The 19,923-nt window shown below is 44.4% G+C and overlaps 1 protein-coding gene across 2 annotated transcripts in view; it reads left to right on the top strand.

Annotated features, from left to right (window-relative positions):
* Positions 1–19,923, top strand: part of CHM (CHM Rab escort protein) — an 810,608-nt gene that overhangs the window by 653,937 nt on the left and 136,748 nt on the right. For both annotated transcript variants that reach the window (XM_069212659.1, XM_069212657.1), the window contains exon 13: positions 17,751–17,843. In XM_069212659.1, coding sequence (XP_069068760.1) covers positions 17,751–17,843 — 93 coding nt within the window. The remainder of the gene's footprint in view (positions 1–17,750; positions 17,844–19,923) is intronic.

Raw genomic sequence — 19,923 nt, 5'->3', positions numbered from 1 at the left:
GCTGTTAAAAAGAGACAGATCAGATCATACCAAAGGATGCCTGCCCTTTGCCTGTACCTGCCGTCTCTGTAATTGCCAGGAGTCTGCCACAGGGGAGCTAATCAGGAGCCTATACAAAAACAGCGGGAGAGCCAAAATGGATGAACCCAGGACATTAAATGACCCAGCCCTAAAACAATCCAATATCATCCTTGCCACATGTGGCCTGTTGAAATTTATCACTACAAAGTCACCTTCCAAAACTTTCTCGAGCCAGCTCACTCCCCGGACCATATTAATATGGACCCCGATATAGGCCCCCATTGGAGTGTTCTTCAGTGCACCACCTTATTTCTCAATTGATGAAGCAACTCCACAAAGCCTTCAGAAGAGGCGGTGGGGCGTTACCCAAGATGATGACATAAGGTGTTGATTCCAAGGGTAATTTGAGTTGCGCCAGTTTGAACAAAGGGGATCTCAGAGGCTGGCTTCTGAGGGCCTCTCCACCATCTCTGCTGCCCTTACCCCCCCTGTTTATAAGATCCAAACCAGGGCCTTGTAAACGAGTAAATGCCTTGCTGCCCACAATACCCCTTGCAGGTCCATGGGAAAGAGCATTTGTCTTTTCAATGACGAAGGGCCCTAATGAGCCCTCTCCACACTAGTGACCCTGTGTTCCTCCATGCCATCTGCCATAGTCTGCCCAGAACTAAGAGGGGCAGCATTGGATAGACAAACAAATAAAGGAAGTAACTTTTAAAAGTTACGCCTCATTTGCTGTGAAGCACTGTAAGATAGGTTCTAGTTTCACCTACTGGGCTGCAACTATGGTGAAGCTAACGGAATCCACCAGGAAGTCCAGATTAGCCCCCCTCACCTGCCTACACACCTCCTGTCTGACAGCCCTTGCTGGTTGGCCCAAGTTGGCCCTAGAACGTTTAGAATTCCCATTAGGCACCAATCTCTTCCTGTTTCCAGTGGCTGGAAGACCCGTCTTCAAGGTGACAGGCACACCTGCTGCCATGTTACTGCCACGGGAACCGGAGCTAGAGGGAGAAGGACCATGGGCCATGGTAGTTGGTGGGCACCCCAGGGAAGGAGCAAGGGAAGGGGTTTTTCGGCTGCCACATGTTAGAGGCAACAGCAATAGCGAGAAAGTTCCTAGACCTGAATTAGTGGGAAGTGATGGCCGACAGCTCCAAAGGCAATACCCAAGAAGGAGAATGAGAGAGCCTGGGTCTGGCTAGTTCAATTTCCTTTTCAAGGATGCCCATGGCCCTGTGCAAAAAGGGCATCCGTAGTTGTCACTGAGTTAGTCAGGACCTTGCGCTTCCCCATAGCAGACCCACAAATGTCCCACTTTCACTTAGGTCGCTGCAAATACAGAACCAGCTAGTCAATAAAAATGCAGTGGTAACACAGGAGAGCACAAAGTAAAAGCTCCTACCGGCTCCTGAAAGATCCTGCTGTCAGGACAGGATGTAGTCCCGTGCACAAATCTGCTATCGATCGATCACCCTCGGAATAGGCAAAGAACCATAGGCCCTCCAAAACGATGGGATTCTCTAAGAGTACACCAGCAGGTCGTGGAGCCAAGAGGGGGACCCAGACCAGCCTTATCGGGGCTCTGAAGGGCATGGGCGGGCCCACCTTTCATCCGTTTTTTTGCCTACGCCCATCTCGGGCATCGGGGCATCCAGACTCGCTATGTAGCACTTACTTAACCAGGTACAGCTGTGTGCACTGTGGGCCACCCTGCTCCGCATGGCCCATTGGGAGATGAAGTCCTGAGAGCCCTTGTTGGTCGTGCAAAAGGTAACAAAGCCATTCATTTAGTTACATAGGTGGTATGTTTCATATTAAATGCTTTACAATCTATATGGCACGGTAAAATGACACATGACAAATGCAAAGGACGTTGCATAGCGCAGCAGCGTGTATTAATAATGCTATGCTCATATGCATTTGCTATAAAATGCATTATTTGACATCTGCATGTTGTTTATATCACAATTGTGAACTCCAAAGACCTTTTTTTTATGTTCAAAAGATGTTACTGTTGCTTTAAAATAAGATAAACAACAAAAGGCCACGGAGAAAATATTAAGCATGGTTTGGGTTACATGCATTATAGACAAGGTCGAAATATTAAGACTTTATAGTTTCCAAACAATAGCCTACATGTATTGTTAGTAGCATAAAAGATACGGATTTTGCTTCCAAGTTGTAAGGCTTGTGATTTGGGGGACCCACAACATTGTATTATACTTTGTTTTAAGGAACGTGATGACCCCCTCAGCACGGGTGAAAACTCTGCAAATAATATTTTGAAGGTCATTTTTGCGAGTTCAGGTACATAGGGGGATCCATACCTAACCACAACTTCGCATTCTAGTTTAACGCTATTTAAGTTTCCTACTTCCAGATATGTTTTGGCGGCAGCGGGCTAATGCATTGGGTTCATATGTACAGAATCAGAATTATGATTTGTTTTTTTGTTTTTGTTCAATTTAAATGGTTTTAAAGAGGTTTGCTCTACCTCGAGATATTTAAGAAATCTCACTGCTCCTCCGAAAGTATGGGTATTATTGTGGTTCTGAACCTCTCCAGGCTTAAGAAATGAATTCCAGTACCAGTTTCTATCACAAAACGGGTAACAGTATTTACTCCTATCGCCTTTGTCGCATATTAAGAACTTTGCTGAAGTAATGTCAAAGCGTTTCACTGTGGCGCTCCCAGCCCATCTGCCATGCAGTCCTGGGTAAGAATCAATCACATTGCTACCCTTGCCTCCACAGATAAATCCTAAACGTTAAGCAAGAGTTAGCGTTGCCCACATCTTGCCACAGCAGGTTAGAGTTCAGTCATTCAGTTTAAATAATTCTCACAGTTGTATGATAATAGTGTTTTTTTCGATGTGATTTGGCGCACATTAATGTCGCCTTTGCTTAACTCAACCTAACTCTAGAAAAGTATCATAATATTGTGTGACCTAAATATCGTCCTAAATATTGTCTACGATCAGATCATCCCATTGGGTGTACATTTTCTGTTTTTAAAGTTCAAATGGGGCGATGTTTTTATAAACGACTTTAGGACAATATATTTACATTAAATGAGATTCTGACGCGATATTCTGTTACTATATCATCACTCTACATTAGCTGCTCTTGGTAGCCAGTTTATTCTTAATTCCTCAGGGCATCCTGCTCTCCTCAGTCACCCACATCATGAATCCATGTCCATGAAGAATGGTCATGTGAAGGGCCATCAGAAGCAATGCATGGTAAAAAAACAAATGCTCACGTTTAAATTGTTTGAAAAGTACTTAATTTTCCTAATTTTAAGTCACTGACTTTTAAGCACTATTTTTGATACCTATCTTACTCAACTAGCGGAAATTGCACTCACCTATCTTGTAGGCCACAGATTATCATTTAACATTTGAGTCAAATAAATGCAACTGGTTGGTTTTCTACGATATTAACACATAAAAAACTATGTAGACTTGCCAGTGTAAAGTTTTAAATCAATGTTATATTTTTTCTGCAATGGTAATCAGAGTGCAGAACTGACCCATGGTCGTCTGTTTTGAATTGGGAACTGCTATCAGCCACTAGTGGTGTCTGTGAGTAGTTTATATAACGAAATATTGAAACAAAAATACAAAAAATGTCTTCACTATCCTCCTTGTTTTTATTTTACTCAAGAACCGCTATAAGGGTAATGTTCATCAGTCCTCTTCTGTAAATAAGAAGGGTCTGTCTGTCTTGGTATTCAGGCCTTCTGGTGTACTGTCCATGAATGGTCTTTTTTCTCAGAGGGGCAATACTCATATTTTATTGTGTATTTACTTGGGGAAAACTTCTATAATATGGGGGAGGGAGTTCAAAGCCAGAAATACCTTTAGTAAGTGTTCAGTTGTTTTCTCTTGGCCTGGCTTTAGCAGGGCATACTTGTTTTGAACACCAACATTTATGCAAAGCTATTTTGCCCACTCTTCCTTATGCTTCCTTCTCATATCTTGTTCACTATAGCTGATTTTATACACCGTTCTGGCAAGCTCATTGACAGGGTACATCACACACTCCTTACAGTAAATTAGCAAGCATTATCTCCTCCTCAAGGGTAGAATTATGTCTTGATGCGGAGAAGGCCGATGATCCGCCAGTTTTCCTTGGTTTCCACTGAATTACTCTTAATCCTAGTTCTGGATTTGTTCTTTAACATTTCTCACCTCATTTGATCTTTCAATGGCTTCTGTCCCAATATAGCTTGGATCCTCTGTCATACGGTTCCCATCAATGTACATCTATGTCATTTTATGTAGAATTAATGTAATTCTCCAGCCTTAACTCAACCAGAAAGTGGATTAAATAGATGCTCCAATATGCTACGCATAGAAAGTGAAGCAATTTTGTAAGAAACTGGGTTATTAGTCTGGGAAGGGGATGGCCCCTATTAGCTCAATTCCAAGTAGCATCTACCTTGGCCTAACCCAGGCATCATTCAAAGGAAGAGTTTTCACAGCTTTCTGAAACTTAGTTGAAAGTGTTTCCCCTCCTGAAGAGTCTGAAAGAACTCAGCATTTAACAAGGCTTTGCCTTTCATGGGAATGTTGTCGGTTATTAAAATATTATCTGTGAAGGCTAATCCAGCTGTCAGTTAATTCTATAATTTTTGGTTAATCCGAAAAATGGGTATGTCATATACCTTCATTAAAATTACTGTTTTATGTTATTGAGGACTAGGAACATAAAGTCTTATATAACCTCCCCAAGTGCTGTTTTGCACATCCCAGATGCTTGATATAGTACAATAAAGAGCTAATGGCCATTTTTGCTAACATGTCTCTCTCATTTTTCTTTAAGAAAGGTGGAGGCATATTAGGTCAACTTGCATAAAAAAATGTAGTTCTTAATTACAAGATTAACTTGAACATCCACTGTTAGTGGTGACTCCCGCCGTTTTCACTTTTGGTACGATAAATTAAGATATAACCCTGCACTAGAACTTGCTAAACGTCTTGACCTAGTTTATTAATCAACACTTTGTGATACAGACTTCTAGTTGCAGATTCCTTACCTTAGAATTTCCCCAAGGCATCAGACTGGATTCGAGCAATACCCTTGCTCATCGGTAAGTGGCATCGGTCGACTTCGCGGGCGTCATTGGCGTCGTAGTTGCCGTGATGACGTCGGGAGTAGTACATAGACGCCACCTCAGCGCAGTGATGTCAGTTCTTTTCTTTCCACGCCGCACGCTGGTCCGGAGATAGCTACCCTGGTCTCTTTTTGACCGACTTCGACCCTTTTGTCGAGTTTTCTGTGAGTTTTTTGGTGCGTTGAGGATGTCCCCTATGACCGGTTTCAAGCTGTGCGAGGACTGTCACTGCATGATGTCGGTGACGGATCCGTATCAGGTTTGTTTGTGGTGCCTGGAGCGCGACCACGACCTGAAGTCGTGCTCCGAGTGCCGGGCCATTCACCCAAAGGCCTTGAGGGAGTGTTCTCTCAAGCTCATGGCGGCCCGGCGCTCAACTCCGCGTAGGTCCCGGTCTTGCTGAAGAGGAAGGTCGCAAGACTGTTCGCGGAGCCACTACCATTCCTCTTCCTCCAAATCTTCAGGCACAGGTAAGAAAAAGAAGTCGCTGAAGCGGTCCCGTCGCCCTTCGACTTCGCCCCATCGCTCTGCTGATGCGACACAGGAGGACCATCGACGCTCAAGGCCTCCGTCCTCGGAGCCTGTTTCTGGGTCCACTCTGCACTTCCCCAAATTTCCGGAAGCTGGAACGACCCCCGCCCAACTTTGAGTTCTATGAGGCCATGCGCCTCATTTTTGGGCAGACCGACCCAGATATAGCACCTTTGGGCCCAAGGGGTTCGGTTGAGGGGCCTTTGGGTTCCACGCCGGCGGCTTCGGCTCCGGCCAACGAGGTCCCCTCCAAATCCGCTTGTGGATCTGCACTGACACCGGTCGTACCACTGAGACTTTCCCCGGCGCCGGTTTGATTGTTGATGCTCCTGACGCCGGTAGTGCCGACTATCGACGTCGACCTGATCCTTATCCCCCTTTCCCCCGATGACACCTCTGTCCTCAATTGGGCCTACTCACCACAGGTCGGTTTGGACCCTTTTTCCTATGGGTACGAATTCAGGGAAGGATTGGAGGGGTCCCTGGACCCTTATGAATACCAGGATGACCCATCTTTGAACTGGGCACAGGAATTGGGCAAGGCCACTGGACTTAACACTTCTCCAGACGCTGGCATGCTGTCTCCGCCTACCGTGGCTACGGCAGAGGGAGCGACTTATACTATGATGGTCACTATGGAGGCTGAGGTCCTTGGCCTTGAGCTACCTACTGTAGAGGTCAGGTCTAATTTCCTAAAGGAGGTGCTTCAACCAGGGGCTTCCACATCTGAGCCCCTTTTACCATTCAATGAAGCCCTCACCAATGTCCTTTGGGTACTTGGTCCAAACCCAACACAGGGGCTCCTGTGACTAGGACTATCGCACGCCGCCATCAGCCCGCCCCGAACAACACTAAATTTCTGTCCCAATACCCCATGCCTGAGAGTCTTGTCATCCAGGCTTCCTGTTCCTCAGGCGCATTTCCTTCCGCACCCCCGTATAGGGAATCAAAAAGGCTGGAATAATTTGGGAAGAAGATGTTTTCTTCCTCCAGTCTTGCGCTGCGGTCCGTGAACACCGCATGCCTTTAGGGCCGCTATACCCACTCTCTGTGTGATGCGGTTGCGCAAGTTCTGCCACAGATACCGCAGGAGGCCCGTGCCATTGTCTCCCAAGCTGTCAACGATGGGAGGAATGCATCAAAGTTCACAATCCGATGTGGGCTGGACACGACTGACTCTCTGGACATATGTGTTGCTAGGACGGTGGCGTTGAGACGCCATGCCTGGTTGCGTACTTCTGGTTTTTCTAAGGATGTCCAACAGTCTCTCATGGATATGCCCTTTGATGGCTTCCGTCTCTTTGGAGACAAAGCAGACTCGGCCTTTGAGAGATTCAAGGATTCCTGGGCTATGGCTTGGTCCCTTGGTCTCTCCGCTTCCCCTCACCCCCAGCAGTCCACTTTTTGCCCCGTTCCTGACCACAGAAGGGGCTCCCTGTTGCGTCCACCCAGCCACCATGCCACCCATGCTGTTAGCCGCTGCATAGCCAGGGACGCGGAATCCCACGTGGGCGTGGGACAGGGACCCAGATGTCAGCCTAGTCCACCCCTGTCCCCGCTGCAGCCTCCAAACCCTCCCAGTCCGTCCCCTCACTCCGATCCAGTTGGTGGTAGGATTCGCCATCACCAGCCCCACTGGAAATCCATCACTATGGACAGGTGGGTTTTGCAGATAGTTCGCCCCACGAGCCATGCCTCCATCACTCAGCCAACTTCCAGAGGATCATTTGGCACTTCTCCGCCAGGAAGTTGCGGTTCTCTTGGCCAAGGGAGCTATAGAGCAGGTCCCTGTGCCAGAAGTAGGTTGTGGTTGTTATTCCCGCTACTTTCTGGTGCCGAAAAAGGACAAGGGTCTACGTCCTACCCTAGACCTTCGGGACCTCAACTACTTCCTCAAGAAGGAGGTGGTTGCAGCTCATCTGCGCAGGTTAGGGGTCTGTCTTTCCCTACCTCGATGACTGGCTGTTGAAGGTGGACTCGCCCAAGAAAGTCATCTCCCACCTTCACATTAGGGCAAGCATTCTGCACACGCTGGGGTTCACTATCAATGTACCGAAGTCACACCTGATTCCCGCTCCGATGCTCCCTTTCATTTGAGCTGTTCTGGACACAGTGCAGTTTCGGGCTTATCCTCCTGATAAGCGAGTCCAAGATATTCAGACTATGACTCTGTCTTGGGTTTCGGTGAGACTGACTCTGAGGCTGCTGGGCCTCATGGCCTCCTGCATCCTGCTAGTGACACATGCCAGATGGAATATGCGGGCTCTGCAGTGGGACTTGAAGTTCCAGTGGGCGCAGCATCAGGGGAACCTCTCCGACATGGTCCAGATCTCGGAGGGGACTACGAAAGACTTGCAGTGGTGGCTTTCGAATCCGCATTGGCTCCATGGCATATCCCTCTCCCTTTCCCAACCAGATCTGTCTATAGTGACAGATGCATCGCTCCAGGGTTGGGGCGGCTACATGGGAGAGGCGGTGATAAGAGGCCTCTGGTTTCCGGCGGAGTCTGGGCTCCTTATCAACCTTCTGGAGCTCCGGACAATCAGGCTTGCGTTGAAAGCATTTCTTCCCTCTTTCAAAGGGAAGGTAGTGCAGGTGTTCTCGGACAATACTACCGCCATGTTGTACTGCAACAAACAGGGTAGAGTAGGTCAGGAGGCACTACGCCTCTGGACATGGCTGGAACATCAGGGCATAACCCTGGTGTTTCAACATCTGGTGGGTTCTCTCAATGCCAGAGCAGATTAACTGAGCCGTCGATGCACAGCCAATCACGAATGGTGTCTCCATCCAGAGGTGGTGCAACGTCTCTTTCAGCAGTGGGGAGAGCCTTGGTTAGATCTGTTCGCCTCCGCTGAAAACTCACAATGTCAGCTGTTTTGCGCGTTTGAGTTTCCAAGGCAGCACTCTCTCGGAGACGCTTTTCGTCTCGAGTGGAACTCCGGCCTCCTTTCCACCTGTACCACTTCTGCTCAGAGTTCTCAAGAAGATCAGGAACGACTGGGCCCATGTCATCTTGGTGGCTCCGGACTGGGCACGGAGAGTATGGCATCCTGAGCTATTGAGTATTGCCATTGGTCCTCCACTCAGACTGCCTCTTCGGGTGGATCTTCTGTCGCAGCAGCAGGGGAAGGTTCTCCACCCAAACCTGTCCAATCTCTGCCTTCATGCGTGAAGATTGAGCGGTGACAGTTGACGACTTTTGATCTTCTGACCGAAGTCTGTGATGTTATCTTGGCAGCCAGGCGTCCCTCGACCAAAACGGTATAGGCCTGTCATAAATTTGTGGCATGGTGCACCAACAAATCTGTCGAGCCCCTCTCTGCCCCTCTATTTGAGGTTCTTTTGTTCATTCTTTCTTTGGCCCAGCAGGGCTCTGCTTTGGGCTCCCATAAAGGGTATTTACCTGCCATTTCAGCCTTTCTTAGGTTACCTGATCTGCCCTCACACTTTAAATCTCCTATTGTGAGTAGATACCTAAAAGGTCTCATCCATTTATTTCCTCCCACTCCTTTTATCATGCCTCAGTTGGGACCTCAGTCTTGTCCTTACTTATTTAATGTGTGCTCCCTTTGAGCCGATGCACAATTGCCCCTTGTGGCTCATGACTTTCAAGACTGTCTTTCTTGTTGCCATCACTTCTGCTCGCAGGGTGAGTGAGCTTCAGGCCCTTTTGTCCAAATCTCCATTTTTGGCTGTGCTCTCTGACAAAGTGGTGTTGCGCACTAAGGCTTCCTTCCTTCCCAGGGTTGTTATGCCTTTTCATGTAGGCCAGTCCATCACCTTGCCTACTTTGTACGCACCCCCACATCCTTCCCATGAGGAAGAGAGACTCCACTGTCTGGACCCAAAAAGAGCATTGGCCTTCTAGCCTAAGGATTTCCGGGTGGACGATCAACTCTTTATCGGGAAGGTGGTGCAAAAACGTACCATCTCTCGGTGGGTACTAATTTGCATCAAGATGTGCTACATTTTGGCCAAGAAGCAACCCCATGAGGGCTTGTGCGCTCATTCCACCAGAGCGACTGCTGCTTCCACTGCGTTAGCACGCTGAGTTCCTGTCCTGGATATCTGCCAGGCAGCTACATGGGCATCCCTGCACACGTTTGCTAAATACTACTGCCTGGACAGTAAGGTCCATCAGGACGGCTACTTTGGTCATTCGGTCCTGCAGGACTTTATAGTATGATCTTGGTTCGCAGCCCACCTCAGAGGATGACATTGATTGGGTATCTATCCTAAGGTAAGGAATCTGCAACTAGACGTCTCTATCAGATGTACAAGTTACTTACCTTCGGTAACGAAATATCTGATAGAGACATATTCTAGTTGCAGATTCCTCACCAACCCACCCATCCTCCCCACTTGCGAACTGATTTCTAGGGACACGGATTCCCCCTTCAGGTCCTTAGCTCTGGCACACCAATCTCATTGTTCTTAGAGGCTCTGCGCTTTGGTGTGGAAAGTTGTTAAAAGAAACTGACGTCACTGCGCTGAGGCAGCGTCTATGTACTACTCCTGATGTCATCACGGTGACTACGACACCAACAACGCCCGCGGAGTCAACCGACGCCACCTACCAACGCGCAAGGGTATTGCTCGAAGAAAAATCGCCAGATCCAGTCTGACGCCTGGGGGAAATTCTAGGCTAAGGAATCTGCAACTAGAATATGTCTCTACCAGATATTTTGTTCCCACTTCTGTGCTCACATCAAATCTCCATGCTAGCCTAATTGGATAAACAGTTGTTTAATTGTTGATATTGCTTCTTAATTCATGAGTATATTATGCAAAGGTTCAAGATGCACATTGAAGTAGATTAAGAAGAGGGGTGAGCCCTCTCTTACACCCATGCTAACATAACCTAATCTGCTTCACTGGAGACAAAGTGCACCTTGGATTTGCTATATGTTAAAAATAAAACTAATTTAAACAGTCAGCTGAAGCTGCCAAAACATGATCTAAGAAAAGAAACCCCCACCTCCAAAACAAAGGTTCTAAACACACAACTAAACAACCGATATGACCATTCCTTATTTTATTATACATAGCATATGTTATTCACAGCCAGAAAATAGTATAATGCAATAATTCAGTAACTATTAGGAAAAAAGAAAGACCCCCCTTATATTATGTATAATAAAATAAGGAATGGTCACAGCCGTTGTTTAGTTGTGTCAGTCTTCATATAAAAACTTTGTATGAAATAATGGATTTTGGATTATATTTGTATAACCTTTGTTTTGGAGGTGGGGGTTTCTTTTTTTAGAGGGTTCTTTTTCCTGTCCCACTCCAGTATCGACTAGTTTTGCAGGGAACCCTGTCTTTAGTGGTTTGCTGCTAAAAAATGATTCAGTCTATGGAACCATCTGAAGATTAATTTTAACGTAGATGGTGGAGATGCCCTGCTTTGGCACCAAGAATGCTTCTCCCTTTTCAGCCTCTGACAAAAGCTGCTTTCTGTCATCTGCTTATATTCCACTAGTTAGATAACTAAATAAACCAGAAAGAGAGGGAGGATGCATTTGATATCTGAACCAAAAATCTAAAAAAGGGTCAAACAGATGCTCTATTATAACAAACATAGAAAGTGAAACAACTTTGTCAGAAATTGGTTTATCACTTTGGATGGGGGAATATCCCTACTACCTTAATGAAGACAATATTGTCATGTCAAAACACAGTTCTTAGAGAATCTCTTCCTAACCCTTGGTAGCCATAGCATAAGCGCAGGCATCAGTCAATCCACAGAAAAGAGTGTGTTAAGTTCAAGTAGAACTAGTAACATTAATGTTAAGAAGACAATGCAAAGAAATTCCCAAATGAATGTTGATGAGCAAAAATACACCATAGTTTTTAAAATAGGCTAAAGGGGTAATAGGGGTAATAGGGGTAAAAGTAAAGCCCACTTAAATAAACACCAGTCAACTGAAGATCCGGACCTAGGCACAATTGCAGACCAGCCACGATGGAGCAAAGGTCTACTATATGAAGAAGGTTATCCTAGTCCAAGATTTTACCTTCAGACATAGTCTGCAACTGCTGGGAAATCCGTTCTGCATCCCCTAGCTCCTTGGGCCGGCTTCTGTGCACCAGGTCTCTCCCAAGCTACGTCTCTTGCAGGGTCAGGTTCTTTGTGATCAACTAGGGTCCTCTTTGAAATTAATTTCTTCTGCTTTTTGTGTCCTTTGGAGACCGAACCAACTACGTGCCCTTTGGAGAGCAGTTCCAGGGTAACATTTCAAGGAACACCTGTTTAAAGATGGCTGAATTCAGCTACCATCATTCAGGCCTGTCTTCAGCACTTTACCCACTCCCCTGTTTAGATGGACTGCCCCCTCAGCTGATGGACAAAATTGATTCTCCCCATAGACAGGGTCCTGGAAATTAATAGGAGCACCCTTCCTTGAATATTCTAGTCAAAAGAGTGCTAAAGGTGTCCTTTGTTGTGCCAGCTGTTCATGTCCACTCCCAGAAAGCTCATCCTTATTACATGGTCAGCAGTTAATACCCATTTACTCTTTCTGCGATCAGAGATAAGTTGTTGCTCTCTTAGAGTATGTGTATTCTAGCTCTGGAAGTGTGATGAGTAGCACAACTGGTTTTAAGCCCATTCTGGCTAATGCAGCCTAAAGTATTTTTTTTCAAAGTTACTTTTCCACGTAAGTCATAAAAATCTGATTTCACCATTAAATCATATTTGAAAATTTAAACAGGTAATAATATTGAAGCATTTATGCAGCATTTCCCAATCAGCAATAAGAAATTAAAAATGTAGTTCCATCTACGTTTGATCAAGGAAAACTCTAGCAAAGCTTAAACAGTGAGCAGCTTTTGGATTGTATTTCACTTTGAGAGCACACTACCTCAAGAGAGTGCGAGAGAGAGAGAAAGAAAGAAAGAATGTTCATGGGTCTGTTACACAGTGCACAGGTCAGCAGGGACATCAGTCCTCCCGTTCCTCTTCATCTGCAGCAACAGCCACCAAATCACTTTAGTTTTGCCCTTAGTAGTGCATGTTCATCCAGAAGGATCCAACATTTCTTGCCAACATGGCAATCCTTCCTGTCTGATTCTTAAAATCATTCAGCATGGCTGTGCCCTGCCTAGTCTTTTCGCCCGCTAGATATTCCCCTCGAAATTAGAGCAAATTTTAGAAGGGCCCCACTCCATTATACTGCAAGAGGTGTGAGCTTTACTGTTGATTGTGCTATCAAGAAGGTACCAGACACAGAAAGAGAAGAGGGTTGTTCCTCTTGCTATTTCCTTCTGCCTCTAAATGCCTTCCTGCTGAAAAACAAATTCAAAATAATCATGATTTCTATATATTGTGCTGCCCTGCACCCAGTCAACTGTGTGGTTTCCTTGGACTTGCAGGAAACGTGTTTTCATAGGTCTCTCCTGCAGTCTCACAGATGTTATGTACAGTTCAAAGTAGGCAAAAGCAACTCCCAATTCAATTTGCCATACTCCTTTTGGGACTCACAAGCTTTCCTCAGGTATTCATGAAAAGGATGCTGGTGAACACTGACTATCTTTAGGGGTAAGGAATATCAGTCTTCTTGTACCTCGAAGACTCGCTGTTGAATGTAGGCTCTCCACAGTCAGTTGTAGATCCTTCAGGCAATGGCGAACCTTCTGACATTGTTGGCGTTCACAATCAGTGAGCCAAAGTCGTACCTGACTCCTTTGCTGAAGCTTTTGTTCATTGAAGCTGTTTTGGGTGCAGTGCAGTTCTGTGTCTTTCCTCTGCCGCAACAATTCCAGGCCAGTTGGACTATGATCCCAATGTTTCAACCTCTGTGCTGGATCATGATGAGAGCAGTTTCAATGCTTGTGGGCCTCTTAGCTTCCGGCAACCACTTTGCAAGCTACACCAGGTGGCCCATTCAGGCTCTACAAGGGAATCTGAAGTTGCAGTGGGCCCAGCATCAAGGTGATCTAACAGATATCATCCAGATCTCAGAGTGCAGTTGTGGTGGTTCCACTGGGATTGGTCCTGCAGCACGCCCTCTCCCTTCCACACCTAGAGCTGATGGTGATGGTGGATGTGTCCCAAGTCGCCAAGGGAGCTCATCTAGGTAAGGTAGAGATGTGGCCACTCTGGTCTATGTCAGAAGCACAGCTCTACACCAGTCTATTGGAGTTGCGAGCCATTCGTTTGGCTGTGTAGGCCTTCCTGCTATCCATCAAAGTGTGACCGGTGCAGGTTCTAACTGAAAACACCACTGACGTGGTACTGGAACCAGCAGGGCGAGTGTGACAGGAGGCCCTGCACATCTGGGGTTGGTTGGAGCACCGGGACAATTCCCTGATAGCAGGGTCCCTGAATGCTGGGTTGAATGATCTGATCAGGTGGTGTCTGGCAGATCACGAGTGGCACCTGCCTTCTGAAATGGAACAGGAAATCTTAGAACCCTGGCTAATTCTTTTTGCCACTGTTGAGAATGTACAATGTTGAAAGATTTGATTAAAGAGCAGTTGTTAGGAAATGTGTTCAAGCTGGAATGGAACATGGGACTCCTCTATACCCTACCACCCCTGCCTCTACTGCCCTGAGTTTTGAAGAAGAACAAGAACAACTGAGCCTAGGTCATCCTAGTCACCCCTTAGTTGGCCCAAACAGTGTGGTACGCAGAACGTCGTGCATGAGCATCTATCCTCTGATTGGGCTGCCACTTTGAAAGGATCTTCTGTTGCAGCAACAGGTCACCCTAATCTGTGCAATGTACACCTACATGCCTGGAGATTGAGAGGCAGCAACTGACTGTGTTTGATCTGCTACCTGAAGTGGTGGGTTTCATCCTTGCTGCCATGTGCCCTTCCATGAAATCCATCTGTGCCGGCCACTGAGACAAATTTGTGTGCTGGTGTAGGGCTCATAGCTAATCCCTCACAAGTAACACTGTCCGTGTCCTTTTGTTTGTTTTCTCTTTGACCATGCAAGGTCTTGCATTGGGCACCATAACAGGTTATTTGTCAGCTCTTTTGGCCTTTCTTTACTGGACCAACCATCCTTGTTTAAATCACCTATTTTGATAAGTTCATTTCAGCTTTGAAATGTGTACTCCAATGCATTTGTAGTGCCACAATGGGAACTTAACTTGGTCTTGACATTTGTTATTTGTACACACTTCGAGCTGGTGCATAGTTGTTTGCTGGGTCACCTGGACTTACAGAACGTCTTCCTCATTATGATTACAACAGCTTGTCTTGTGAGTGAACTTCAGGGACTTTTAGTACAACTGCCATACAGCACCTTTTTCTAACACAAATTGCTGCTGGTTACTCAAGCGCCATTCTTGCCGAAAGTCATGACTCCTTACTACGTTGGGCAATCTATTACTTTACCACCATGCCTTGTTTCCCCTCACTCCTTGAATGAGATGGAGAATCTCCGTCAGCTGACTCCAAAATATGGAGAGCTTCTACATTGAACGTACCAAGGAATACCCTATGGACAATTAGCTCTCTGGGATGAAGAAAGGGAAGGCTGTGCGGAAGAGAAACCTGTTGAGGTGGACAGTTCTCTGTGCCAAAATCTGCTTCGCACTGGCCAATAAGCAGCCCCTAGAAATTATGGAGCTCATTCTACTAGGGCTTATGCTGCTACCACTGTTTTGTATCATCTAGTGTCTTCCCTTGTCATCTGCCAAGCCACTATGTGGGCTTCACTGCATATGTTCATGAAGCACAAAGACTTAACAGCCAGGTCAGACTGGAGGGTAACTTTGCTTTTGGTCTGAGCCCAATCCACAGACCCTCCACCTTGGGGAATTACTGCTTTGAATATTTATTCTGAAGTAGGAAATCTGCAGTTAGAAGTATCCATCAGAGGTTACTTACCTTTGCTAACGCTCTTACTGGTAGATACTTTAACCACAGATTCCTCACTGCCGTCTCACCTAACCATTCCATGGAGTGGCCTTTTTTTAACATCTAAAAAGGTCCCAAGTTAGTATTCAACACACTGGTAACATTTGTTCATGCTCCAAATCTGACCGCTCTCACATGGAAAATACAAGTAACTGACAGCGCAGGGATGTTGTCCTTATCTCCTCTGCTTCATCACTTCCAAGATGGTTATGAGCCAGTTCAGAGACACCCGATGCCACCTAGCACCGTGCGGGAGCACTACTGAAGAAAAGATTCTGCATCCAGTTTGTCACCCTGGGAGTATTCTAAGGTGAGACATCTGTGGTTATATGAGTATCCACCAGGAACAGCATTAACAAAGGAAAGTAACCTTTTCTTTTCAATGAATATTCTTTCCATTCAGCCATCCACTAAAAATTCATAACACCTTTTAGTGAAACCTCACTGCTGGAAACTGCTAACATTGTGTGCTTTGATTTTATTTGTTTTAATATGTAAATCATTGGTCGGTGTTTAAATAAGTTGGTGCATATTTCAGCATTACTGAGCTTGGTATGGTGTATCTTGGTTTGCTCCTGCTGAGATATAACATTCCTCCCTGCGTGAAGATGGAGAGCTTGCACTTTCTCTTCTTAGATTTTGCAAGGCGAGATGGTGCACTTGCACATTAAGACCATCTCGGTTATCTAGAACCGGTATAGATTGGGGTTCCTCCCCCAAGATTCCAGCACAGAGGCCATGAAGAGCATCCTCTCAAAGTTTCTGACAGGAGGCTGCCCACTCTGTACCGGCTGAAGGAGAAGGCATTATAAGATCAAGACTCACTTGTAATGATTTGCGGGTAATGTTATAGGCACGGTCTGACTTCTTAAGATACCAAACATGCCTAAATGGGGAGTAGTGAGTAAGCCAGGAGTACTACAAGATTAAGTGAAAGCAAAACGTTTGAAGCCGAGATCCTTTATGTATACTGATATAATTATATATATATATATGTATATATATATATATTCACTGAAAAAACAAGGTTACATTTAGGAAATAGAATAAAAAGAAACAGAAATTCTCTGAAAAAAACAAGGGTTACAGGGATGTTACAGTTAGGATCACATTTTATATGTACAAAACCATAGAAATTCCCCTGTCATAGTTAATACAAAATAAGAAAAAACTGCATGGTAGGGGTGTAAGTTATGGTTACCTTAGGGCACGAGTTAAAGTTACTTGCGATAACTGTAACTATGACAGATGAATTTCTATGGTTTGGTACGTTTCAAAAGTGAGCCTAACTATACTGTCTCTGTAACCTTTGTTTTTTTAAGTGGAAAAATAAATAAATATATATATATATATATATATATATATATATATATATATATATATATATATATATATATATATATATATATTCTGTTGGTGGATATTGCATTAGTATAATGAATCCCATGTGGGTCTCCAGTGGGAATTTCGAGTACTGCACTAGGAAAAGGTTTTTGGTTATATAAATAAGAATATTGAGACCGCCATTAAACTAACTGTCACGAGTGAAGATCACTAAATCATAACGAGGTTAGGTGAAGGCCCACTTCATTTTTCACTCATTTTGTGAGCTTACAGTATCAAAAACGGTTAATTTAGTTAATATGGTTTTGCTCAAACAACTACTATTCCCTTTCTTTCACGTTCCCTTGCTACCAATAATTGAAAATTGTTTTAAAACTAAATATAATATTATCTTGCCAGATGAAAAAGCCCCTTTAAAAAAAACAAGAACATGAATGTTATTGCAACGATGATGTGTGTATGAAGCTGAATGATGTTGTGTTTGTCTACTTTTGGACTTAGATAAGTTTGATCGTATTATATGATAACAGCGTATAAAGCAAGATAATAATTATCCGTTCACATACACCTTTGGATCGGGTATGTTTTTCCTTTTATGTTGATAACGTGCATAATGTGTCATTTCTCCTGTTGAATGTTGCATTTAACGTTAGAAATATGATTTGTTATGAAACTTTCAGCGCCTTTTGCAGAAAACGCATTATAAGTAGGCGAGCACTAAATCACATCTGCTAGGTGGCATATGATAAGAAGCAAACGTACCGTCATTTTCTTTTTCGAAAAAGTAACATTTTTGTTGTGGGGCACACTTGGTCTACATTTTCTGCAAAGCTGAGTTATTTTTCTTCTATGCACAGATTTAGTTCATCTTACCTGCTCTTCAGTGAAGACTGCCAAAGAAGACCTAGAACACGTGGTGCAGAAATTATTTACCCCATACACTGAAATAGGTGAGAAAACAATTTGAATCCAATGTGCTGCAGTTACTCGGCATTAAGGTGGATTTACCATGAAGTTATCTCGTTGCAACTTTATACTTACTGAAATAACCCTCATCGCCAGACGTCGACCTGAGTACCGCGTTCAACAACATGGCCCCTAAGATACACGATTGTGGCATAATCAGTGCTTTAAATGGGCCGGTACTCACCGGTACTGAGTACCGGCACTTTTTTATTTTGAGAGGGAGAGTACCGGCACATCTCAGGAAAAACGTAATACTTTTAATTGGATAGTACCGGCACTTCTCAGAAACAAGCAGGTACTCTATTACAGAGTACCTGCACTTCTATTTTTCCATTTAAAGCACTGGCCATAATAGCACACATTTGAAGGCCCTGAGTATACCGGCTCCCTCCCCTGCACCCTTGACTCTGGACGCAGAGCATAGAGAACTTCAAGTATGTATTGTGCAATAATCTGGTTAATTGTTATTTTGTTTTAGAATTGCTAATGTAACTGTTCACTATTTAAGTGGTGACAGGCCAGTCCACAGAAGGCTTGTTCTGTTTTGCTACCCCATTACATGTTTAGCTTGTGGCCACAGCACAGCAAATTTAATTCACCTTGTGGGACGTTAAGTTTATCACTATTGAATCCTACACCATCACAAGTGGAACCCTGCCACTACGTTTACGTCTTTATTCTATACCATTCCAAGATGTGATATCCCTTTATTTATAAGTCTGTTCTCCTGCATTGTCCCACATAATTAATCCTAATAGTGTTTTGTTATGATAATTGCAATTCTTTGTTAATTTCTCTAGTTTCCTGTAATACCAGACTTTGGGCCAAATGTATGTAGCCTTTTCTCTATTATAAAAAGTCAGCTTCGCAGAATCAGGCTGTTTGCGACCTCAAAAAAGGCTTTTCTTTTTAATCACAAATTGTGTTTGCGACCAAAGTCCAAATCGATATTTGGAAGAGCGGGTTTAGGATGCCCCTTCCAAATACTGCTTTTCATTCATATGTGTGAATGTGTTGCAATAAATTCTGATCGCAAAACATTAATCTTTTACCACCTCCCCAAAGGAGTTGGTAAGCTATTTGCAAATGGGAATGTGTTCACAGGAGACCCCTTCCACTTTGTGAATGTTGACAAAAACATATTTTAAAGTAGACAGTGGTTTCATGGACCACTGCCTACTTAAAAAAAAAAAAACATTTTCACTTTTGTTTTTTTTAAATGCATCCTATTTTTTCTTTAAGAGGTATGAGTTGCGTGAAAAAAAAGCTTTTTTTAAAAGCAGTCAGAGAGGAGGCCCGGGCTGTACTCTGTCACCTGTGAGGCTGCTGTCTTTTCACTTGAACTAAATGCAGTCAACACTTTCATGAGGGTGCTTATGTATAGCCCACCAGGCCCCATGTCTAGTTTTACACAGGGCCTGGAACCTCTATTGGAACCACTTCTTCAGAAATCCAACCTGACCAATTTAGGGGATCCTAATTTCACTCAGATATGGCAGAAAATCCTTATACCAGTGTCTTATTGGATACTTTAAATTCTTTTGGCTTTGCACAACATTTGGATTTTCCCACACACAAAGCCAAACATACTTTGGATGCTGTTTATAGCAGCCATAATTTAATGAAGATAGACCCCACCAGTCCACTTCCAGTCATGTGGTGTGACCACAGTGCAATCTCTTTCAAATTTTATTTGAGTAAATCAAATCTCACTGTCACCAATTTAACTGACCTATCCCAGAAATTGGGAAATCTGAAGCAAGAAAACCTGCCCATATTCTTAGAGATCAGCCTTTTACCATGCCGCAGAACAGAGAAATGGCTGCTAAAAGATTTAATAGCTGGGTTTTCTTGGCCCTGGAAGAGATTGCCCTGTTAGTTCTGATTAAATAAAAAAGAAGAATATATCCCAATGCTCCTTGGTGCTTCAACAGTTTGAGAGCCATGAAACAAAAATGTAGAAGGCTAGAACAAATTTGGAGAAAACTGTATGCAGAATCGGATAACCTGGTCTACAGAACAGCCACACTGGAATATAAAGCACCAATTTTTAAGTTGAAATCA

Source organism: Pleurodeles waltl, chromosome 2_1 (assembly GCF_031143425.1).
Source record: "Pleurodeles waltl isolate 20211129_DDA chromosome 2_1, aPleWal1.hap1.20221129, whole genome shotgun sequence".
Taxonomy (NCBI): Eukaryota; Metazoa; Chordata; class Amphibia; order Caudata; family Salamandridae; genus Pleurodeles; species Pleurodeles waltl.
Note: the sequence above shows the minus strand (reverse complement) of the source record. Positions and strands in the feature narration are given on the sequence as shown.